The 26,689-nt window shown below is 35.0% G+C and overlaps 2 protein-coding genes across 3 annotated transcripts in view; one reads left to right on the forward strand and one right to left on the reverse strand.

Annotated features, from left to right (window-relative positions):
• The window catches only part of LOC113517841 (paramyosin-like), a 31,846-nt gene extending 14,742 nt beyond the window's left edge, over nucleotides 1-17,104 (reverse strand). For both annotated transcript variants that reach the window (XM_031911509.2, XM_026902577.3), the window contains exons 1-12: nucleotides 16,988-17,104; nucleotides 12,959-13,150; nucleotides 12,226-12,453; nucleotides 11,768-11,780; nucleotides 11,559-11,683; nucleotides 9,604-9,787; nucleotides 7,745-7,860; nucleotides 6,974-7,059; nucleotides 5,867-6,011; nucleotides 3,129-3,194; nucleotides 2,239-2,316; nucleotides 1,281-1,406 (exon numbers count right to left, since the gene is read on the reverse strand). In XM_031911509.2, coding sequence (XP_031767369.1) covers nucleotides 1,281-1,406; nucleotides 2,239-2,316; nucleotides 3,129-3,194; nucleotides 5,867-6,011; nucleotides 6,974-7,059; nucleotides 7,745-7,860; nucleotides 9,604-9,787; nucleotides 11,559-11,683; nucleotides 11,768-11,780; nucleotides 12,226-12,453; nucleotides 12,959-13,150; nucleotides 16,988-16,993 — 1,365 coding nt within the window. In that variant the 5' untranslated portion in view covers nucleotides 16,994-17,104. The remainder of the gene's footprint in view (nucleotides 1-1,280; nucleotides 1,407-2,238; nucleotides 2,317-3,128; nucleotides 3,195-5,866; nucleotides 6,012-6,973; nucleotides 7,060-7,744; nucleotides 7,861-9,603; nucleotides 9,788-11,558; nucleotides 11,684-11,767; nucleotides 11,781-12,225; nucleotides 12,454-12,958; nucleotides 13,151-16,987) is intronic.
• Nucleotides 17,105-19,691: 2,587 nt separating this feature from the next.
• The window catches only part of LOC113517846 (uncharacterized), a 73,050-nt gene continuing 66,052 nt past the window's right edge, over nucleotides 19,692-26,689 (forward strand). The window contains exon 1 of the mRNA XM_026902583.3: nucleotides 19,692-19,782. Within this exon, the coding sequence (XP_026758384.2) occupies nucleotides 19,773-19,782 (10 nt within the window). The 5' untranslated portion in view covers nucleotides 19,692-19,772. The remainder of the gene's footprint in view (nucleotides 19,783-26,689) is intronic.

A 26,689-nucleotide genomic window follows, 5' to 3' on the forward strand; every position in this document is an offset into this window, starting at 1 on the left:
CGCCCTCCCTTAGTCTCTTACGACGCAAACGGGAAAGGAAGGGGTGGCCTATTCTATGCCGGGACCACACATTAGATAAATAAGAGAAATTAAACCATAAAGTCAATTAGAAATTGAGTGGCAAATGACAAATCTGATTATTTTACGACGACAATTTTAAATGATAAATCGACACCCATGTTTTATATGATCGTTTAATCTAATGCAAAACCATCTTCAAATTTGCATAGGGACTATGTGAAATAGGCAACCACTTAAAAGCGTTCCCGGAAATTTCCATGAAAACATAAAATAAACCGGGACCCTTTATTATTACATCCCCGTACTGCATAATAATACTCCTTTATATTGGTAAGATTGGAGGGACTTCCACCACGTATTGTGAGACATTTGCTCTCGGCGGTAATTTAAAGAAATTATTGTATCTAAGAAATCCAGTAAAATTCGAAAAGCCAGAATCAAATTAAATTCTCGAAAGTATATGGAAACAGTCGAGTTCTTTACAGCATTTATGGGAGATTATACATTTATTTATATATATAAAAATTAATGCCACTTATCGTTGTAATTTTATAACTCAAGAACGGGCTCACCTATCCAAACTAAATGTTTAGGCTTTGTTCGGACTATTTAGTAGATGGTTTATGTGAAGTTTGCACAAAATCGGCTGAGTAGTTCTTCATTTATCACATTTTTTGTAACATATGAATTTAATAAATGGCGGATCATTTTGAAATATATATTGTGTGACAGTACAAACATGTTGTTATGTCATTCATGCGGTCATTTCATTTTGGACTTGCTTCGATTAAAGCAATTTGTCAGCGATAATTATTGCTTTATGTTTATATTTTTAAACATATTATTCAAATCGGCTATTCCATTCAATAGCTATTACGAATTTAATAATTCATAGAAAGAGAAAAAATAACGCTGTCGCATTATACATGTTATTCGTACCTATTTTAGCGGTGCCGAATAAGGATAAGTGGGGGCGGGCACATCTATGAAATAGGTAGCTAGGTAGGTACAGGTAAAAATGAAAAATGTTGTAAAAATGTCCACCTGTGCGAAGCCAGGACGAGCCGGGTAAGCAGGGTTACCACTAAGGTGGCAAATGGGCATACAGCCCACTTAATGGTAAGCGGTTATCGTAGCCTATAACGCCTGCAATACCAGGGACATTACGCGCGTGTTACTGACCCTTTACCTATTTTTTTGAAGGACTTCCTGAGACATTGATATATGCTATTCCATTATCATCAATAAAAATGCCTTACCGGTTGCTCAAAGCAAGTGTTCTGCCCTCCGCCGCCCCGGCATGAACTCATCGCTGCCCCCTTTACAGCATCCATCTCCACTCGGATATGGCGAACTTCTAACTCCAAACCGCCGAGCTGTTTCTCCTGTAATAAGCAATGGTGTCGTCTATACTCCTATGCTAATTTTAAAAAGAGGAAAGATTGATATATTTTTATTTGTTTATATTTATTTCTTACCAGAGGGAGATTTTGTACAAAAGTCGTTTGCTTGGGCACCTCCGTTTCATTCGTGTTTCAACCGTAAAGCAGTTGTGTTTGCATAACTGTGTTTCGGTTTGAAGGGTGGGATATGGCGTAAATTTACTGGGTACAGAGGAATAACACCTGAGTCCTCAGGAATGGCAACGCGTGGAGGGTATCATGGGCGAAACAGTAAACTCTGTTATGCCTATGGTACGACTCATGTCTATAGGCGACGGTTACCACTTTCCATCAGGTGGGCCGTCAGCTTGTTTGCCATTCTAAGTTGTATAAAAAAATTTGCAAACTGATTACATTGGACCCCGCACTAGGCGAACCTGTATCGCGGAAACCCATAAGGGATTACCAAGACACGGTGATTTACAAATATATATTTAATTGTTTAAAATGGATAAACTGAAAAACTACTTAATCGATTTTAAAAATTCTTTCACCTGTAGAAAGCCAAATTATTTGCGAGTAATATAAGGTATTGCCGTATAGTCCCGGCATAGAATAGGCCACCCTTTTCTTTTCCGTGAATATCATAAAAGGTGACTAAGGGAGGATAAGGAATGGGCTAGCAGCGTTCCTCTTAAAACATTTCCAAAGCCTAACTGCGATTGCCAATCCGCCTGCCAAGCGTAGCAACTACTGGCAAACCCCCATATGATGGAAGCTATGTTCAGCAGTGGACAGTAACCAGCTGATATAATACAAGGTACGAATAGCTTACTAGTTCTCGTGTGGACACCTTGTAACCCTCCAATTTTTCGACTAACGCTTGAGCTTGGCTTGCGTCCACTTTTTCTTTCTAAAAGAAACATATAATTGCCACTACAGTGTTACTCTTTATTCTAGCAAATTGCTATTGACTCTATGATGTTACCACAAATGACGTGTTATAAATTTAACTTTCCTAAATAGTTTGAAATCTTTTTTTTTTTTTTAATAATAAATAGATTTATTTTCTTTTCACAATTTATCACAGTGAGATACAACGAGACATGCTTATATTAAAGTAATCAAATTATAAATATAATTGTGAGAGACTTGCGCCTGAGATAGGTATAAGAATACCTGTATTACAGGTAACCAGGGCCCTCTCTTTTTATCCTACATACATTAAATACACATACGCAGTGTTCTGTACTAAGCAGACACTTTGTACCTCTTTTTACGAAAATTGCGCGGACGGAGGAGTATGAAATTTGGCACACTTATAGTTTATACCGAGAAGGAGTGCTGAATGCTGATATTTTTTAAAATTATACGTAAAAAATACATTAAATCAATAAAAAGAAAAACATTACACACACTACCATGAAGATTGTGGAACTTTTGCTAGTAATTGTGGTGATCGACCTTCGAGTGTTGGCAGTCGCACACCTAATAACGGTAGCGGGATTAGATATAAAGATAGATAGATAGATACTCTTTATTGTTTCCTCCAAAAGATTACAATAGTAAACTTATTATAAATATAAATAATTTCAAGAAATAATCACAGTGAGAAAACAATGGGCGATCTATTCAAATGAGCAGTAATATAGGACTCCACAAGTTACACCTTGTTCAGTAAAACATTATAAATACTAATCAAGATTATATCTCAATTACTCTTACCTGATTACAAGCACACGCTTCAGTTTCTTGTTTAAATATTTCCTGATTCATCGCAGTTGCATCGCCCTAACAACCAAAAGACGATTGTTTAAAACATACTCCTTTGATCTTAGCTTAAAGCAATTACTACCTAAAATTACCGAGTACAATTTAATATACTAGAGGATGTAATTGGCTACCATTCCTGCTGTAATTCTCAGTTATTCATCATCATACCAGCCTTTAACTGTCCACTGCTGAACAAAGCCTCCCATTGAGGGGTTTTGCCAGTTGTTGCCATGCTTGGCAGGCTGATTGGCAATCGCAGTCAAGCTTTAGAGATGTTTTAAGAGAGACGCTGCTACCTATATCTTGCCTTCCCTTAGTCGTCTCTTCGACACCCACGGGAAAGGAAGAGCTGGCCTATTCTATGCCGAAACTATACGGTCACTTAGTTATTATTCCGTTTAAATTGTAATATGGTAAAAAACTGTTAATCTTATTACTCGGGGGAAAAGGGGTTATTAGTGATGGAGACTGAGAATCCCATTGCTAGCAATATACCCAACCATTTCGACCTCCTCGCGGTTCCCCCTGGAAACTATCATGGTTAATTCCTGATGAATTCATCATGATGTGCTAACTGGCCTGTTTTCATTCTCATCTATCACCCTTCACTGGTGCTCCGCCAGCGTATCCCGTTAGCGCAGGCGGGGTTACCATACCATTTTCACACAGCAAAAAAAAATATTACTCAGAAACGACAAATTCATGAATGATGCCTCAGTACCATGATAGTTTCCAGGGGGAACCGCGAGGAGGTCGACCTGGTTGGGTGTATTGCTAGCAATGGGATTCTTAGTCTCCATTACTAACAATCCCTTTCCCCCCCAAAATGCAGATTAGCACCTCTATCAAGTAGCTTGCTAGCTCGTTTACCATCTCTAGTAATATTAGAAAATATTTATTCACTCTTAATAAAATTGCTAAAAACATTTCATAAAATATGGAAAGTTTAACATGTATTTGATACTTGATTCACACGAGAGATATGTGTCCCAATTCCCACATGTTATTCGATGTTACCATGAATAGAATAGAAGCAATTTCACGGTGGCCCTATTATCGTATTATGAGATGATAATCATTACTAAATTGCCTACGTCTTCTTAGACCACACCGAGGTATCTCTTTGTTGTCACGGCCTTGCAATTTCACAGCCTGATAATTTAATACTATACTTTAACTGCACACTGTCATCTTGCATACGTAAACTGGCATGCAAAGTACCCGTCTATTAAATCTCATTTAAATCTGTTAAATTGTAACCAACCTCTAAATATCAATACTAAAATTCTTTACAAATTTTACATCAATACATATTTATTTATTTATTTAATAAGGTTCACATACAACTTTTACATTTTACATGCAACTTAATAACGCAAAAAATAATTTTGCCAAATGTAAAAATCTTTTATACGTGAACACCACATGCACTATTATAATATTTAATAAATCATTAACAATAACAGTAAGATTATCTGAATAATAAGTAGATTAAGAACTTATGTCTAAGATTTTCCGTAATAAGCTATATCTGCTGTTGGTGTGTTGTTGGACCCCAAAATTGATGTCAATTTGATCGCTGTGAGCATTCATATAAAAAATATAACAAATACATATAACAAAATCGCATCTGATCGCCGTCTGTACATGGAAGATATATAAGTAAAACTATTATAGAAGGGCTATATATAAAGGGCTTATCTAATTTTTTTAATGCAACTTAGAATGGCAAACAAGCTGACGGCCCTTATGAAAAGTGGTAACCATCGCCTATAGACATGGGCAGTACCATGGACATAACAGAGTATACTGTTTCGCCCATGATACCCCCCATGCGTTGCCATTCCTGAGGACTCAGGTGTTATTCCTCTGCACCCAGTAAATTCACGCCATATCCCACCCTTCAAACCGAAACAGCCATGCAAACACAACTGCTTCACGGTAGAAATGCGAATGGGACTAGTGTGTTGTCCTCAGGAATGGCAAAACATGGGGGTATCATGGACGAAACAGTATACTCTATTATGTTCATGGTACTTTTGATATCTACAGGCAACGGTTACCATTTTCCATCAGGGAAGTTGCCAGCTTGTTTGCCATATTAAGTTGCATAAAACAAATAAAACAAACAAACATGTATTAAAGGCGAATTAAGTAAGACAGAATAAGAACTGACGGTACTAGATTCAGAGTATTATAGAAAAGCATGTGTATTGTTTTTAAATAAATAGTTTTTGAAAGAAAATAAAAAAGCGTTACAGTTCAACCGTAAAGAGCACTGATCCTCGCGTAGTGTAACAGATAGAGTTTATAATTTCATCCATTTTTATTTTGTTTAATTTTTTCAATCGCACAATACTAGTTATGGAAAGAATTAAATTACAAAATTACTACTTATTGATCAATCTATTGACTGCGCACAGGTGCGATTGTATTTTTCTGTAATGTAATGTAATGTAATGTAATATAATGTAATGTAATGTAATGTAATCTGTATTAAAGTCATATAAAACCAATTATATGACTTTAATACAGATACTTTAGCAAAAGTGAGCGCAGAAATAGACTGACGCGTATAGCGTCTTCATATCACACTAATTAGAGATGTTTTATAAAATGAAATAGTTTGAAATCCACTGTCGTTGTGAGAACAAAATTGCAACAGGGAATGTGTAATATTTAATATATACCTCCGGATTGTTTCTATTTAATTTCTCGTGCAGTAAATAATTCTCTTTACTCATCAACTTCAGTTCCCCTTGCAGTCTCTTCACTTGTGCACGACACGTCTCAAGATTTTGATCTTTCGTCATCAACTCCTTGTACAGTATGTACCTGCAATATAAATTAATACACACCTTAATTTATCCATTTTGTTTCGTATATCCTTCTCTTATTTGTTCATATTTGTGAAAATTTTGTGAACTAGCTTGGATCCATAAGTTTTGACAGAAAACATCTTGAATTATAATTCTTAATTTAAAATCTATTGACATACTTCAAAACTGTTTTCCATAAAGAAAAAATAAAAACATTATAGCTAAAAATAAGGTTTTAACAGAAATTAATAATAACGTAATCAGTATGAATAAATTATTTTGTAAAAAATATAATTACGTTATTGTAAAAATTGCATATAGCTATCACTAGCATTACCATATCAGTTCTTAACTGTCCACTGCTGAACATAACTTTCCCTTAGAGGGTTTTCATAGTTGCCATGCTTGGCAGGCGGATTGGCAACCGCAGTCAAGCTTCAAAGACGTTTTAAGAGGAACGCTGCTGTCCTTCCCTCGCCTTGCCTTAGTCGCCTCTTACGACACCCACGGGAAAGGAAGGGGTGGCTTATTCTATGCTGGGACTACACGGCAAAGTATGCTATAAACAAGTTAAATTAATAGGTTGAACTATAATTAAAATTTTGGCTTCATAAAAAAGAGTTTAAATACTAAATAATGATAAATAATATCAATAAATATTATGTAGTATAATTAGATTAATAAACATAAATTAAAATGCTCCCAAAACTGATCTATGCGTGACATCATTACCAACATCATCTCAGCAATTATCCGTCTACTGTTGGACATAGGCCTCCCCATAATTAAGAGGTTTTGCCAGTAGCTGTCACGCTTGACAAGTGAGCTGGCAACCGCAGTCAGGCCTTTGATGGTGTTTTAAGAGACACCCACGGAAAGACAGGGGTGGCCTATTCTATGCCGAAACCTACACGACGGCATAATTGAAATAATTTACTAACACATTCACTGCAATGAACAAATAATATAGTACTTTACCTTTTGACTTCTAAATCAGCGTTATCGGCCACCAATTTTTCTTGCATATCGTAGCTCTCACTCAGCTTCCGTGTCAGATCTATTTCCTTAAAAAAACAGAACCATTATTACTTCGTAGATGTAACAGTATATTATTACTAGAGGGAGTCTTTGTACAAAAGTCGTTTGCTTGGGCACCTCTGTCCCATTTAACTGTAAATAACTACTTGGTACAGTATTTTTTTTAAGTAGCTTAGAATTGCAAACAAGCTGATGGCCTACCTGATAGAAAGTGGTACCGATTGCCTATAGATATGAGCAGTACCATGAACATAACAGAGTATACTATTTCGCCCACGAGACCCCCCATGCGTTGCCATTCCTGAGGACTCAGGTGTTATTCCTCTGTACCATGTATATTCACTGCCATATCCCAACCTTCAAACCAAAGCAATACCATGCAAACACTACTGCTTCACGGTTGAAACACGAAGGGGACAGAGGTGTCCAAGCAAAAGACTTTTGTACAAAGTCTCTCTCTGGTATCTTGCGGTAGTCTCATGTTTAGCAATAGAGAATACGATTAAAATAACGAAGATGACATCTTAAATTCTAACCAAATTATTTCAGTCAATTTATATTTTAATACCAGAAAAAAAAAGTCAAAACTAACATTACAAGATCAAAGGAAACACAATATTTGTTGCAGTATATGTATTATTTTGCATATTTTTTTTTCTACAGTCGATTTTGAATTTAGTTTTTCCATCGAATACAGTATTGAGGACGTACAGATTTGCTGCGTATTGGAGGGCCGCATACAACTAGCCCCGGAACGTCGTTTGAAGGTCCACCAGCCAGGAGCACTGTAGGATGATCCATCTTCATCCCATGATGAAATGGTGGCTCTGTAGAAGATACAAAATTGTTTCGGGTGGCTCTTTATTTTGGGAAATTTTATATATTCTAATGAGAAACAAGCTAAATTCTTTCACTGTTAATTTTTGGGCCCAATTAATATATAACATCGGTGTACCATTCTTATGAAGGTGGCACGGTTTTTAAACTACAAGTTTGGGAAATAAGCGTACAGTCTATCTATATACAAACTACTACCACAGTTCATAATCGCTTGCAATAGCAAAGGCACAAATCGCATCTAATCTTACCAGAGGGAGACTTAGTACAAATATCGATTGCTTGGGTACCTTTGTCCTATTCGTGTTTCAACCGTGAAGCAGTTGTGTTTGCATGGCTGTATTTCGGTTTGAAGGATGGGATGTGGCGTGAATTTACAGGGTACAGAGAAATAACACCTGAGTCCTTAGGAATGGCATCGCATTAGGGGGTATCATGGGCGAAACAGTATACTCTGTTATGTCCATGGTACTGCTCATGTCTATAGGCGACGGTTACCACTTTCCATCAGGTGGGCCGTCAGTTTGTTTGCCATTCTAAGTTGTATAAAAAAAATCATATTGACGATCAGATACTGCCGATAGTTATGTTATCCTTTATTTTGTTTCTCCAATAGTACTCGTTTTAGTATATATTTGAAACAAAATAACCTAGAGACCTTAACTTCCTAACTTCCACATCACTGTTCACAATTCGCTGGTACACTCACAGCATTAGCTGAGCCAGTTCCTTTTACTTCTTGTATATGTATTTTCTATATTTTATATTGTGATTGTGTATTTACTAGCAATAAATGTTTTCTATTCTCTTCTATTCTTCTATTGTCTCTCTAGGTCATACTGTATAGGTTATAAGTGTGGAGAAATCAAGAGTCTCCAAAAGTAGACATTCTGTTTTCTCTGTCTACCCCATAACAAATTCGGTAGGTGTATAAATAGATGTATAATCATTATTAGCATACCAACCATTAACTGTCCACTGGCGACTGGCATCTGGCGACGAGATGATTCACTGATCATTATCATCATGCCATTATCCGTCCACTGCTGAACATAGACCTTCCTCATAGACTCCCATAAGGAACGGTCCCGAGCCATCTGCATCCAATAACTCCCTCCAATGCATTTCAGGAGGGGGTAAAGGGATTGTTAACAATAGAGTTTAACAGTCCCATTGCTAGCAATATACCCTATTAGGTCGACCTCCAAGCGGTTCCCCCTGAAAACCATCGTGAACAATTCTTGTTGAATTTGTCACGATGGGCTAACTGACCTTCTTCATCCTCACTAATCATCTATCACTGGTGAACAGCCAGTATATACCGATAGCGCAGGCGGGATTACAATTTCATTATCACCCATTAAAAAAAATGCATTTCAGGTCGTCGCTCCATCAAGCCGATGGTCCTATACAGTTGGCCATATGCAGAAGCTTCAAGTAACTCAGCGAGCTATGGAGAGGGCTATGCTTGAAGTTTCTTTGCGTGATAGAATACGAAATGCAGACAACAGCAGAAGAACCAAAGGAGTCAATGATAAGCAAGTTCAAACGCAATAAGCTGGTCACATAGCTCGAAGAATCGACATCCGATGAAGTAAAAAGTTTCTTGAATGACGCAAGTAAATGCAGTATAATAACCCCTCACTAGATATACAATACTAACCAGTTCGTGATCTCACACACCCTCTTGCGGGAGGATGGGGAAACTAGTCCGGAGCCCTAATAATACTAACCGTCAATACTGCCAGGTATATATTCTTTACACGGACAATCATTTTTCTTTTTCAATTCCGCTACTTCAGCACCCACCAGTCGCTGCACGATCTTCGTGAGGCGTTCGAAACGCTCCATCTCACGGAGCAACAATTCATTTCTCTCTCCAAGTTCCCTTACGTCGGCTTCGGTCAGGGTTGCTTTCTATATTACAAATCTATACATATAATAAAACTGTAAAGATCGAATGTCTGTACGTAGCAAAAATAACGCCAAAAACCAAGTTTGAAGTGAAATAGATTTTTCTATTTGTAAGGGCTAATCTCCGAAACGACCGATAATCTCCAAGTGATTTAAATAAAATTTTGCATAATACCACCATGCTTACATACCCGGTCAACCTTTTAGATACTTTTAATCACGGAAAATTAAAGAATTCCCATTGGATTGTTAAAAAACTATAGTAACTTATACAGTTTAGTACACGACCTACTTAAGTAAAGTCGTTTTGACCTAAGACAAAGAGTGAGAACGACACGTCATTTGGTAATTTTGGTCCAGTACTCCCAGACATAGTTCACTACAATAAGAAGGTCAAACATGTTAATCGAAGGAATAACAAATACTACGCGGACAAAGTCGCGGACATTATCAAGTTAGTACTAAGAGAAATCAGTAAATATATAATAATTTATTCAGTAAACATTGTTATACTTCACAAAGGAAAATCATACAAATATAGCATATATAGGAAATAAAGGTAATAGGTAATGTTTGCCGAAATGGTCCCTGCTCAGCGTTATGCTGCAACTGAGAAGTTACAGCGCTAATTTTCAGCGGAAGCCCTTCGAGTAGAACAGTTTACAATTTTTGCATGCAATATGTGAACACACAACCGTTTAGCTACACTAAAGCGCTTCTCATTTCCTTCTCGTTTGAAGCGACATTTAAATGACATAGATTCTGAATTATTCGGATTTTTTTGACTATATTAGGCGATCGTGAGATCAATTCTGAACTGTCATATAACATTATTTTTGTAAAAAAAAAAATTAATCTCGTATTGATCCTTTATTAATTTTGTGACGATAGAAGCTGCTGGTTTTTGTGAAGCAAAAATTTATTTCTTACGAAGCAAAACGTATTTGTACGAGTAGATATGCGAACGCATTGTTCTGAATTATTTTTATAATACTTAAAATAACAGATAAGTTGACCACCCACCTGATGAAAAGTGGTAACCGTCGCCTGTAGACATGAATAGGTACGTTATAAAATATGTTGTGATACCCATGCTACCAGTCACGTGTTGCTATTCCTGAAGACTGTAGTGTTTTTTTTTATGGGTGAAAATTGTATGGTAACCCCGCCTGCGCTAACGGGATACGTTGGCAGAGTACCAGTGAAGGGTGATAGATAAGAATGAAAATAGGCCAGGTAGCCCATCATGATGAATTCATCAGGAAATAACCATGATAGTTTCCAGGGAGAACCGCGACGAGGTCGACCTGGTTGGGTATATTGCTAGCAACGGGATTCTCAGTCTCCATTACTAACAATCCCTTTCCCCCTGGACTGTAATGGTATGCCTCCGTACCCAAATGCCGCGTACTGAATTCGACTACAAATATTTTGAACAATGTAAGATATTGACAAAACATCTCTCATCTCTTATCAGTTGTTAAGTTAATAAATGGCTCATTGCCATCAGTGTATTGTGAAATATGTAACTTTGTCATGACCTTATTTATCTTGTGATAGGACGCCCATATCCGCTTAAAGGTCCATGGTGATAATCAATGAACTTGTTTAAATGCGTCGTCTCACATGATCTAACAACTGATTCAGAAATGGCTAAATCACATTCGTCGGTTATGCTTAAAAACTTTTTATAGATCTTGGAGACAAAACTCGCCGGACACTGCCTACAATTATAAATTTGCTTTTTCATAGTTAAAACTGAAGTTAAGTATACCTTTTGTATTTCCAAAAGCCGAGCTCGCGAGTCGCGGATGATCCGAGAGCTCTTTCGCGTCTCATTGTGTACCTCGCGGATTTGTCGCGACAGGGGGTCCTCAATGTCGTAGCCCATGGGGGAGCCTAAATTAGAATTTATTCTTCTAATATAAAACTCCATTGAGGGGCATATATAGATACTTGAAACTATTACTATAACACACTTACATGATCTGGATTTCTGAAACAAAAGCAGACTCTTAGGAGCTTTAAACTATAAAAATATTTTTATTTTGTTATATTTATAGCTAGTCTTTCTTTTTTATACAACACAGAATGGCAAACAACCTGACGGCCCACCTGATAGAAAGTGGTAACCGTCGCCTATAGATATGAGCAGTACCATGGACATAACAGAGTATACTGTTTCGCCCATGATACCCCCCATGCGTTGCCATCCCTGAGGACTCAGGTGTTATTCCTCTGTACCCAGTAAATTCACGCCATATCCCACCCTTCAAACCGAAACACAGCAATGCAAACACAACTGCGTCACGGTTGAAACACGAATGGGACAGAGGTACCCAAGCAATCGACTTTTGTACAAAGTCTCCCTCTGGTCTATGCACGCAAAATTGTTCGTGCAAGTAATTGTAATAAAATAATAGAATTATTTTTATAATCACCTTTGACAAATTAGGGCATATGCACTTTCCTTTGTCCATTTTCTTGACTGATCCATCTGTTCCATGGTCTTTGCGCATGAATAACCTGGCACATCTCCTTACCCCATCCCTGGTTGGACTTGACGACTGAGCCATATCCCCGGAGCTGTCCGGAATTGAAGTCTGATTTTTTATATTAATTGATTGGTTTGTTCGAAGTTCCTCTTTTATATCATGTTGTTTGTTTAACTGCAAGCAAAATGGAAGACAATTAGTTTTAGTATAAAATTTTATAAGGCGTTACAGTTTATATTTACTGTATAAATACGAGTCTCTAAAAACAAAAATATTTGGTTTAGATGACAATCCATTACGTAACGCCCCAGAACAATTTTTTGAAGACGTAAAAAAGACCCTTATTGCAAGTTACAATGACCAGAGGGAGACTTTGTACGAAACTTGTTTGCTTGGGTATCTCTGTCCCATTCGTGTTTCAACGGTAAAACAGTTGTGTTTGCAAGGCTGTGTTTCGGTTTTAAGAGTGAGATATGGCGTGAATTTACAGGGTACAGAGGAATAACACCCGAGTCCTCAGAATTGGCAACGCATGGGTGGTATCATGGGCGAAACAGTATACTCTGTTATGTTCATGGTACTGCTAATGTCTATAGGCGACGGTTACCACTTTCCATCAGCTGGGTTGTCAGTTTGTTTGCCATTCTAAGTTGTATAAAAAAATAAAAAATAAACTTACCAAACGAGACTCCGATGCAGAGTGCGCGTCCTGTGGAGATCTTCCGAGCTCCACCTTTTCTTTATCCTTCTTTAAGTTGGCTACTCGCTCCGCCGGTATGTCCGGGGAACTGATGGTCTGGTCCAAGTTCGGTGACTTCTTCGGAAACTGTTCAATCCGGTAGCCTCTTGTTTTAGGTAAAGATTTAGTAGACTGTATAGAGAATATACATTTTACTTAGAAATATTCCTTTTCTTCTTTATCAAATTTTATAATATAGAACATGAGGTAAACTGCCAGCCAAATGGCCAGATGGGGCATTTTAATGGAATGAAAATTTAAAGATAACATTTCCTGTAGCTTTGTCATACACTGGTAGGAAACCATTGAGTGACGATAGGTGAAAACCAGATCAGATTTCTCGCCGTAACATTCACTAGGAATTTTTCGAGATGTCTTAAAGAAAAGAAAGACTGCATGAAGATTGACTTGTTAAGTTATTTTTTTTTTAATGAATGATAATGGAATAGTGACCCCACCCGCGCTATCGGTACACACCGGCGGGGCATCAGTGAAGGATGATAGGTGAGGATGAAGCAGGTCAGTTAGCCCATCGTGACGAATTTAACGAGAATTGTTCACGATGGTTTCCAGGGGGAACCACGTGCAGGTCGACCTAATAAGGTATATTGCTAGCAATGGGGCTGTCAAACTCCATTGCTAACAATCTTTTTCCCCCCTGTTAAGTTATATTACTAGCAATTAGTAGTTCCCATTACTAGAAATACTTATCAGAATCTTCTTTATCGAAAGTGGAATGATATTGTCAAACTGGTCAGCAAGAAACTTCGACACAGACTCGAGACCTTGCATCGTGGCATAGCACAGTTACCAGAATACATACTCAGCAGTCAATAGATGTGTGGGTAGTAATGATGATAATGACTCCTTATCAAATCATTAATAAACATGAGTCTCTCGTGAAAGAAAGCAAATATTAGACTATTGTTATCACACTATTATTATATATATAAGAATACTAAACTAAATACAATGTTGTACAAAGACCAATCATAATAATTTTAATAGAACCAGTAAAGTTATACACGTCAGTAGTAAACATGTTAATTTAGTATTACTATGTACACCATGACTTTGTTTGCAAGGTATATATATATATGGCAAACAAACTGACGGCCCACCTGATGGAAAGTGGTAACCGTCGCCTATGGACATGAGCAGTACCATGGACATAACAGAGTATACTGTTTCGTCCATGATACACCCCATACGTTGCCATTCCTTAGGCCTAAAGTGTTATTCCTCTGTACTCTAAATTCACTGCCATATCCCACCCTTCAAACCGAAAGACAGCTATGCAAACAACTACTTCACGGTAGAAACACGAATGGGACAGAACTACACAAGCAAACGACTTTTGTACAAAGTCTCCCTCCGGAAAACTGGCAACTTTATTTTCAACACTGTCAATAGATATTGTATTAGGTATCTACCTGTCTACTTGTTCTCTGAGTTCTAAATGCTGTTTGTATATTTTTTTATCTATATATTATTAGTTTGGATAAATACATTTTTGACAGATGTGGGCATAGCCCTCGTGGTAAAAAAAAAACATTATAAATCTCTGTTCCTATGTATTCCATTTTTAATAATTTTCTTTCCAATGAAACAAGTTATAATACCTACTCTATGATTACATTACAATTTAAATTAAATCTAGATGAGTCTCAGAAAAACTTTTATTAGGACCTTAAGGCTAGGATCACGTCATGTCCCCCCCTGTTTCCCCAAATGGCTAGGAATAGGCGTAGTCAAAAAATGACGATTTAGAAAATTATTTTCGTATATTTTTTGGTAATTTTAATAGGGTAAATATTGAAAAAAATTAACTTTTTTCTTTCTTTCTTTCTAAGAATAAATTTGTGTAATAAACGTTAAATTTACACAAATCAATTTACAGACTGTCAATTTTTTTTTTGTGACGTGATCAATAAAGATGAAATAAATAAAATTTAGTATTAAGTTATTATGGTGTTTTCCACTGGGGGTTTTTTCCAAAAGTTGCCACGCTTGGCAGGCGGGTTGGCAACAACAGTTGAATTAACAAAAGTAAAGGTTACTATGTTCCCTTATTTGCCTGTTACGACACCAAAAGGAAAAGAAGGGGTGGCCTATTCTATGCCGGGACACACATGATCTGTTGTAAATAAGATTCTTGAGTGGCGACCCCGTATGTGTAAACGCAGTGTAGGACGATCCCATTCACTAGATGGAGTGATGACCTCAAATGCATAGCAGGGAGACAGAACCGTTCTTTATAACAGTCTATGGAGGAAGCCTCATCTTCAGAAATGGACAGATAGTTGCTGAGACGATGATTTAGTCATTTAAAGTTAGAAGTACAGTTCTTGATTGACGACTCCGTACGGGCAAATACAATGTAATTCGACCCCTACTAAATGGAGTCATGACCTCAAATGCATTGCAGAGATTCAATAGAGACAGGTGGCTCCGAACCATTCCTTATAGCAATCTATGGGGAAAACCTATGTTCAACTGTGACGCATAGGGGGGAAAGGGATTGTTAGTAATAGAGACTGAGAATCCCATTGCTAGCAATATACCCAACCAGGTCGATCTCCTCACGGTTCTCCCTGGAAACTATCATGGTTAATTCCTGATGAATTCATAATGATGGGCTAACTGGCCTGTTTTCATTCTCATCTATCACCCTACACTAATGCTCCGCCAGCGTATCCCATTAGCGCAGACGGGGTTACCATACCATTTTCACTCATTGACAAAAAAAAACTGTGACGCATAATGTCTGAGATGCTGATGAAGTTATTTAATTGTTTCTCGTAATCGGTATATCAGAAGGGAATGTTAATAAGACAGATGGCCTCTTGCTAACAATGTAGGGTATATTATTCTTTCAGGTCGACCTCCACGCAGACCCCTAGACACAATCGTGGTTATGCGATGGATTCATTACTAATTAAATAAATAAATATACTGACCTCATTCTTACCTATCATCATTCCATGGCACCCTGCCAGCATGTACTGTAACCTTGACACAGTTTCTGTACCATTTTTAACCCATAATAAATGTAAATAACTGATACATGACTATTAATAATTAAAGATTGTTTATCACAAAAAAAGAAAACAATTTTGACTTCAAAACTCAACTATCGAAATGCTTTTGAAAAAAATTCTATGGGATCGATCTATAAATATATCCTTTCAATTAAAATAATTTTACAAATCGGTTTACAACTATTGGAGTCATGAGGTAACAGATATAAAGAAAATACCAGAGGAAGACTTTGTACACAAGTCGTTTGCTTGTATACCTCTGTCCCATTCGTGTTTCAACCGTAAAGCAGTTGTGTTTGCATGGCTGTGTTTCGGTTTAAAGGGTGGGATATGGCGTGAATTTACAGGGTACAGATGAATAACAACTGAGTCCTCAGGAATGACAACGCATGGGGGGTATCAAGGGCGAAACAGTATACTCTGTTATGTCCATGGTACTGCTCGTGTCTATAGGCGACGGTAACCACTTTCCATCAGGTGGACCGTCAGCTTGTTTGCCATTTTAAGTTGTGTAAAAAAAATACAGTCGAATTGAGAGTCTCCTTGTTTTTGAAGTCGATTGAAAAATAATTAAAAATTATTATTTCTAAATGAGCTACAATATAGTTGTGGTCGCCTAAAAATATCTACTGCATAACGTCCACATAATGCAATTAGAGAATACGAGACGCCACTTATTCGAATTTCACATACCATGCACTTTTCACGGGAAATAGGCCAACGGACCACACGTATATGATCCAATAAATGATGTAATCAATTGCCAACCTCTTCCCGCCCCCCCTGGATATCTTGTCACGGCATCCTCCGCACGTTGCCGATCCTGGATCTTGCAGGAAAAGAGTCCTAAACAGTGTGTCGTTTAGGACGATTTTCCTGCACGAGCCATTAGAGTAATTATTACCTATTGAAATTTTAGTAAACTCACCTTCATTGTGAAACGCTCAATAAATAAACATTGTTAATTATTAAATTAAATAGTCCGAGTAAAATGTTACTTATATGGGAAAATATTTAAAACAATTATGTCAAATAAGACATTAAAATATGGATATGTCAAAAAATCTTACATAACCGAACGTTTTCGTTGTTTGACGTAAATTTAAATAATATATATTGATAAATGTCCTTAATCTTACTTGTATATTCTGGAATGTAGTTATTAGTATGTTCTGTATAAATGAAACTTTTTAACCACCTTTAAAAAAGAAGTGTTACTTAACTAGATTATAATTCATTGAGATAAATACTGATATTTAAAACTAGCATTTAACTGCGACTTTGTTCGCGTTTTTTTTTTACAACACAGTGGGCAAACGAGTATGCGGCTCACCTGATGGTAAGTGACTACCGCCTCCCATGGTCACCCACAACACCAACGACATTGCAGGTGTGCTGCCGGCTATTTAAAAAGGAATATGCTCTTTTCTTGAAGGTTATGTTGTCGTATCGGTTCGCGTAACTGGAATATCTTCACTGCACTGGATAAGAAGTGGTAGTGTTTCTCCATCCTATACCTATGGGATCCCATACTAAACCTATAGTATGTGTAAAGCAGATTTCATAGTGAAATTAAGAGATACCAAAAAAAAAAATCAAAGTAATAAACGTACAAATTTACTTTCACATTTATAATATCTGTACAGATCTGAAAGTGAGTTTGTTTATTTGTTGCCTCTTCATGCCTTAACGGCTTAACTATTTCTTATGAAATTTAGTACGCAGGTAACATTTAAAATGTATATTAGAACCGCAGTTACTAAATTACTATCCTTAACCCCTCATTGCATGTTTTTTTTTTATTGGGGAAATAATTCAACGTGATATAATTCATATTTCAAAATTAAAGGAAAAATGTTTAATAAATAAATTTGACAGCTATGTTTTTTTCTCTGCAATGGACATTAAAAAGGTGTCCAGACACGATCAATTTAAAGTGTACTTGTTCTTTTATATAATTTTTGGACATTCAATGTTATGATGGAAATTTCTACCATTATACAAAGAAGGGTTAATCTATGTAGTATTTGGTTTAATAATAGTAAGACAATTCTATTTCTTATGCTAATGCCCAACAGTGCGACTCATGGATAACCGTCGAGAAAATTATATATTTCATAAAACTCGTTACATTTCACGAAAGTGTATAAACAATCTCTTGACAGACGTTGCAAATTCACTAATATTTGTTCGGTATATCAGAAGTTATTATCTCAGTGTAATACTACGTTTGTTACATTTATACACACCAAGTCTTTATCATTCATATTTAACACCAATTCTTATCTTTAATAGGTGTTTGCCTTGATAGAGGCAGTTTTCACAAAATATATAAATGAAAAAGCTAAAATTATTCGCGAATTTAACAATAATAGAATTTAATATGTCTGTCTGTATATTTAAATTGTTATTATGTACTAATTACTATTACATATGACTAGTACAAGAGTCCCAATTATGTCTAATGTTCGTAGATCTGTCAAATTGTAAGAAAATACCTCTGACAAGGCTTTCCCACTGACGTTGAAACAATCATTTTTAAAGACTTTCTCTGTCTATCTATCTATATATCTATATATGTTTTTTTTTTTTTATACAACTTAGAATGGCAAACAAGCTGACGGCCCACCTGATGGAAAGTGGTAACCGTCGCCTATAGACATGAGCAGTACCATGGACATAACAGAGTATACTGTTTCGCCCATGATACTCCCCATGCGTTGCCATTCCTGAGGACTCAGGTGTTATTCCTCTGTACCCAGTAAATTCAATGTTTCAGAATCACGTAAATTCCGCATTCAATTTAGTACAGTAACGTACTAAATTGAATCCGGTTTTGGCCATTTTTTACCGTAAAACACTACCCAGAAATGATCTATTCCATTGTTCTTCCCACTTGAGAAATCCACGTTTTGTATGTAAAAATATCTAGACATACAAACAGGGATACTCATACATACAAATTTCGAAATTCTTACGGATTAACTTCACGATCATAGCTAGATTAGAGTTAATAAGAGATTAGAGTTAATGCTCTATTAATTAGAGATTATTATTTAGGGGATTAGAGAGACAAAAAGAGAGAGAGAGTACAACTGCATCACTGAGGTCATCGAAAAAGATTCTACTGTTTCGTGTACGAGTATATATTGTAATTTGACAGTTCATCATCAATACTGACAATTGTAAACATTGACAATTGTAAACATTGACAATTGTAAACATTCATTTTATTACCTATCTCGTTTTGTTTGTTACATAGACAAATGATTTATACAATCGATATATTAAGAATAAATACTGATACAAATTAATTTACTTTTAAATTCCACTGCATAAGGAATAAATTAAAAAATGGAACATTTAATGTGACTTTTATAAAACATTGTCTATGGTAGTTAGCAAATGAGATAGATGCATGGAATATTTCAGGAAATGCCCATAAGGATCAAGAAGACATTTAGAACATTCAGTACTGTACTGACTAAATAAAGTTATCTCACAACGTTACTAGGTACAGGAGTATTTTAACAGCGACCCTATTGCACACTGTATAAAGTTTAAAATTAAAATCGCTGCATGCAATTGTGAAATGAGTGTAGTAAAGATAATAGGTTAATACAATTATAACGCTTACAGGGTTTCAATAGAGTGGATGACACTCTCGCGCTGTCGAAGTTCGTTTAGTGATTTAGTGACCGTGTTTGTTGGTGATGGCTGAAGGTGAGTGATTAGTTCATGTTTACATATTGATACGTAATATTTAAACATATATGTGTGTGTGTGTAAAATTAAAAATAAATTATGTTATTTGTCAATAAAATTTAATTATTATATGTAAATTGGAAATTAAAGAAAAACGTTAACAATATGCTATTTGTTGTTTTAAAATCTGTTCAATTAATGTTATTTTTTTTTTATATTTTTGTGTAATAAACATATCAGATTAGTCTTATCTTAAACTTCATAAATTAGATGAAGTTATGTTTTATTAAGTAAATTATAATAGAAACATTGTGAAATATTTATAAATAACAATAATTATGTAAATAATATGTACCTTTAAATATAAATTTAGATTTGTTTTCTATTTTCAATTACTTTTATGATATCAAATTAGACTTTAAATGACATTAATGACAATGGCAACGCATGGGGGGTATCATGGGCGAAACAGTATACTCTGTTATGTCCATGGTACTGCTCATGTCTATAGGCGACGGTTACCACTTTCCATCAAGTGGGTCGTTAGCTTGTTTGCCATTCTAAGTTGTATAAAAAAAAAATTATTGTCATATTTGCTTTACATATTTTGATTGCATTAATGAAAAAAAAAACATGGTGCATATTATTTCTGAAATTCGAAAAATTTTATAAAAAAAAAAGCAACCGAATGCAAATTTATCATACATGTACTCGTATTGGTATATTGTTGCTGTGTTGTTTTTTTTTTTTTGTTTATATATGTAACTTAAATACATGTGTTTTATGGCATCAAATACAAAGTTTGCGGTTATTATTCATTTACATAGCCCCTAGCTTTGTATTGTTTGCTATTTTACACATTCAGTGCTTTCGGTGTTTTACATTTTGCTTTTAAATGTTTTTTTTTTTTTTCATTTTCTACCAAGCATTGTTATTATGTATTGTGCATTGTGCTAAGCGAGTATGTTTCTTTTATTATGCCTGAATATAATTAGAATAACGATATAATATATCTCGTACTAGCGTATTGTTTATATTTTAATTTGGCAATTTAACTTAAACTTACAGGACAACATTTTGTTTATATTAGGTCGTAATTTTCTTGATAAATATGGTACATTAGATTTTTTTAATACCAATTCAGACAAGCAATACAGTGGATTAAAACTAGTATATACTAATTGTTATATACTGGCCACCAGTCGCTAGTTCGAATTTTTATATATGTGAAATATCTATTGACATGTGTCACAATTATTCTATTCTAATAAAATAACTTATGTAGATATACGTATTTTATACTAATGTAATGTCACTGTAAACGCATTTAATTCTAACGTGAAGTAGAACAAGGTTAACCTCGTCGTCCACTGAAACCTGTAAAAAAAATACAAATTGTTTGTGAAACAGTTTCTCTGCTTAATTTGTTTAACTTATTAATTCAATAAACTTAATTTAAAACTTAATTTATTCAACTTATGACTGTTTGTTACTTTTTTAAACTTTCTCGTTTCCTTTACTTTTGTTTTTACAACATAAATATCAAGTTTTACCTGGAGGAAATTTTTTTAACGGATCTTGTACAGAACATGTGTACTTGTGTTCCATTCGTGTTTCTGCCATTAAGCCGCGATGTTTGCATAAATGTTCCGATTTTAATGCTGACAGTAAAATTCCCTGTGATTCTTGTATGCAAGCGTAACATTTTAGTTCTCAGGAACGACAATATGTGACGCAGCGTGAGCGTTAGTGTCCTCCATGTTTTTTTTTTAATATCTATAATCAATTATTACTACTTTCCATCGGACGCACGGTTAACTTGTTTTCCGTCCATTAGTTGTAAAAAAACCAACTAATACAGCTACACTACGCCAAATCTCCTGTCATAACTTATAATCGCAGTACAGAAACCTGTTCAAACGTCGGCAAAACCCAAGCAATAATCAGATGCATATAAAGTAAAATAATGAATTGTATTATACCATATGTAAAGGGCAATGATACGGATCTTCCATTGAAATGTATCCCGCGGGAAATCCCCGCACATATTTGTCTATTTCACTTTAATTATTTCCGCTTGAGTGAAAAACCATTGCAATGTGTTTTCTAAGTAGAAATAGATTTAGAATGACGATTCTCAGATATTGATACTGAGAAATCGTCAAGCGAGCTTTGTGCGTGTGTATTTTATAATTTTGTTGGAAGCTTTATATTTAATTCTTAGTGTTCCGTACGAAAACCGTACAAAGTATACCTAATTACAATAACAGTAATAAAGTTATAATAATATGTTATACGTATAGGAAATATATAATACTAATAAAACTAATTTGAACTAATTAACATGCTAACATAATGATAGTTGATCATGATTAGGTATTTCTATGCCGGGACTACATAGCGATTATATTGTATACTAGCGATCCGCCCCGGCTTCGCACCAGTAGACAGATTTTTCAAAAACCACAATACATATAAAAACGGGGAAAAAGAGATTGTTAGTAATGGAGACTGAGAATCCCATTGCTAGCAATATACCCAACCAGGTCGACCTCCTCGCGGTTCCCACTGTAAACTATCATGATTAATTCCTGATGAATTCATCATGATGGGCTAACTGGCCTGTTTTCATCCTCATTGATCACCCTTCACTGGTGCCCCGCCAGCGTATCCCATTAGCGCAGACGGGGCTACCACTCCATTTTCATCCAATAAAAAAAAAATACATATAAAAAAGTACTAAAAACAGTTTCAGCCAATTCAACTGATCGGTTACTTTATAGCATTTTATATGTGATTCTTTAGATTGATATAACTTTTTTATTTACGAACCGATTGATATAAATCAAACACTAAATGTTAAATAAAGCAAACTGCAACGCATTAAAATCGGTTAAGCCGTTTCTGAGATGAACGTGCACAAACGTACACATATTGTATTATTATTATTTGGGTTCTATTGCGTTCATAAAAGCCCCCTATAGTAGTCTTTCTTACATATCTTCCATGTACAGACAGCGACCAGTTACGATTTTATTATATATATTGATATAAAACAAAACCATACCTATATGTAATACAAAATCCTTGTTGTATATTTTATAGGAGGTTTACATCACGATTTCTATGCGAATATGAAATAATATTCTATTGTGGTTAGTGTTCAAAGAATTTTATGTCAAAATAAGCTATATGTACGTTCATTAGAACTATATTAGAGGCGGATGCGCCCGTAGGTATATATAGGTAGATACACGGATCACCCATCACCTGAGGTCACTTTTTATAACCTAAGATGTCTCAGACACATCTTGTGTAAAATATTTTTTTAATATTTTTTTTAATTCAATTCACACATAATCTTATTTTCTGATATTGCTCACAACTTAGGTTACATGTTTGTTTTTATTATTTACTTCATTTTCTCGCACTGTATAACTATGTTAAAGTGAATGCTGTGAATATCTATAATAGGCATGTGCATTAATATTGTATCATATTTAATGTTTGTTATACCTATATGTTATAATGCAATATATTGTTGGTGTTCCTTAAATAAATAAATAAATAAATAAAACAGAAATAACTTTTATTTGAGCAAACTTAATTTTAAGCGTTGAATTGTTGAGATTTCGTATCAAAAAAAGAAATGTTTACTTTTTGAAAAAAAAAATGTATTTTTTGCTGGTTTAGTTTAGAATTAATACTCAAAATGTAATAGCTGTCTAAGTTGCATATTCTACAAGTATAAAAGGACTTCATATGCATATTTTAAAACTGGTATCTTCTGGTTTGCATATTTTTCGTCAACATTCAAATAGTCGCATAATTCAAACTCGTGTACAGCTCACGCTTGACATATTTTTATATTACCATACTCACCGTGAAATTGTTCACATCAAAGACGTTTGTGTGTGGTATAGGTATTGTGGATTAAATATTTTCACTGGGAAGCGTTCCACTGACCTTGCATACACTGTGACTGATACGGTTTACATTGAAATATTCTGTCTTGTAAAGAACATGTTGACGTTTACACGCTGTATTATTTCAATTTCTGTATTACTGTCTGCTTTGATTCTATTTTAACGTGATATATTTGTTAGTTTTACGCCGATTTTAATAATTCTTTTTTTTAATATTATATGTGAGGTGGAATAAATAAATGAGTAGTTAAATGGGAGGCTTTATTGGATATTTTCTAATAATAGAAAAACACAAAAAAGAATGTCAATAATACATATTATCTTCTATACTTATAATAAATCTATAGAAAGGTCAATTTTTTACATGAAATATATTGCCAAAATAACTATCAGGGGGTGATTAGTGATCGATACTGATGCTAAAAATGCAATCAGTAAAATTTTTGTCTGTTCTGTCTGTATGTTCGTTATAGAAACAAAAACTACTCGACGGATTTTAACGAAACTTGGTACAATTATTCTTCATACTCCTGCGCAGGTTATATTATACTTTTTATCACGCTACGATTAATAGGAGCAGAGCAGTGAAGGGAAATGTTGGGAAAACGGGAGAAGTTACTCTATTTTTAAGCTTCCGTCGCGTGTGCAGCCTTAATGGCCACTTTTTAAAATGTAAAAATGTCCACCCGTGCGACGCCAGGACGGGCCGCTAGTATTGAATAAGATGATGATCAATCTCTCTGTTCCAAGAAACAGTACTCAAAAAAATAATCATGTACTGTTTTTTTAAACGGATGAATGACTTAATACATAATTACATTGTGTCGAGATTCATACAATATTATAATACACGTAATAATAAAAAATATGTAGTTTCGGCCTACATAATAATATACAACTATAATATAGTTTCGAGAAATATATCACATTTTCAATTAAAGTAGGACTCATTAACTTAGCTAATTTGTAACTGTTATACTAATTAGGTAATCGTATCTAAATTGTTTCCTGTAAGAACAAGTAGTTTCTAATGCGTCGATAATATTATATGCCATTATTGGTGCATTAAAAATTAATATTTAACAATAATTGAAACAAGAATTATTACAGAACTAGAACTACTAGAATAGTAATACTACTGTTATATTACCTGTTTTAAATACTTATAAATTCTATTTTTTTTCAACAAATAACTGTACGGTTTTTTTATACATACTTACATACAGATCTGTCACGCCTGTCTCCCATTAGGGTAGGCAGAAACAATGGAACGCCAAATGCTTTGATTCAAACAAACCTCTTTCGCTTCTTCCACATTCATCAATCTACAATATTTCAAAGTTGACAAAATTAATATAAACAGGCAATCATTTTAATTTTATAAAATGAATGAAACATGCAGATAGAAAATGGATTCTTGTAATAAACATGTTTGATTTAAAATACACACATCAAAAGTGGCCAGGAATAAAGTACTTTTTACAGTGTCGCAACATTTAGAATTATTATTTTAACTGTATTGGATAGTTATTAATACTTTTTAGTGTATTCAATAAAAAAATCCTTTAAATTTTAATTAAAAATTTAAATTCAATTATTATAAAAGTTTGTTTTAAACGTTTTTATAAATCCGTTACAATTTCTGCATCGGAACTAAAAAGAATTACATTAGTATGGAGGAACGACATCGTTTGACATGAGAAAAGATGATAAGAGGCGTCAGAACATTGCAAGCTGATTCCAGGCAACGTACTGTGGCTGTCGCTCTTGGCGTTACACAGCGCAACATAAGCCACCTCTGGACACGCTATCATGTCACAGGCAGCATGACAGAGCAAAAAGGAAAACTATCTCGCATCACCATTCGTGGACAGGACCCGTACATCCCAGATACTACTCGACGAGATCGTACCATGATCGCAAAGATGTTGTCTATGAGGTTCCACAGTTCTTCAGGCTTCCTGATTTTTTTTTTTTTTACAACACAGGGGGCAAACGAGCATGCGGCTCACCTGATGGTAAGTGACTACCGCCGCCCATGATCACCCACAACACCAGCGGCATTGCAGGTGTGCTGCCGGTCTTTTAAAAAGGAATATACTCTTTTCTTGAAGGTTATGTTGTCGTATCGGTTCGGAAATACTGCTGCTGGAAGTTGATTCCAAAGAATGATTGTGCGTGGAAGAAAGTGCCTTGAAAAACGCACGGTGGAAGACCGCCACTCGTCCAGATAAACCAAACTATCCAAAATCGTTTTTGCGTGATACCGGAACAAACATATAGAGAGACTGACAAAATTTCTAAAAATTATTGTTTAATCTCTACTGCTCTTATTAAGAATCTGCATGTATTTATTTTAATATTTCCTATTTAGAAATATCGTCCTATAATTTTGTTATACACATTAACATATATATTTTTTGTGTTACAATTTTATTACATAAATGAAATGAAATATGAAATGAAATATTTATTTGCTTTAAACAGACATTTGACATTATAAGGGCCATGTGACAAAACTTTTTGGCATCTGTTTAATTTGCCTTAAAATTGTAGGCGTGCAAATCTAATTTATTCCTTAAATATGGATACAAATTTAATTTAGACATTATTATGATCATAGAATAATAAAAAAAGAAAAAGAAAAAAACAATAAACATAATATAATATTCTGTTATAAGATTAGAACATAGAATCGTGTGTCTTAATAGCGAACTGCACTTTGCAAAAACCGGTTTTTTGCTCCGAAAAGAAATAAGCCTGCTTCGACTGTCAAATTTATTATGGGTGCAATATGAGAGTAGACTTTATGTGTTACAAAGATATTAATATCAAAACCGGTCTCCAATTGACGATGGTATCTCGTTAGCGTAACATAGATACGACACGATAAAAAATACAAAACGAATTGTTGAAAGCAAAACAAATATTGATAGATAAAGAATAATATGTACCTACACAATATAATATTAAATTCAATACTATTGTGTTGATATTTT

This window comes from Galleria mellonella, unplaced genomic scaffold (genome assembly GCF_026898425.1).
Source record: "Galleria mellonella isolate WM207_F2 unplaced genomic scaffold, CSIRO_AGI_GalMel_v1 utg28, whole genome shotgun sequence".
Classification (NCBI taxonomy): domain Eukaryota; kingdom Metazoa; phylum Arthropoda; class Insecta; order Lepidoptera; family Pyralidae; genus Galleria; species Galleria mellonella.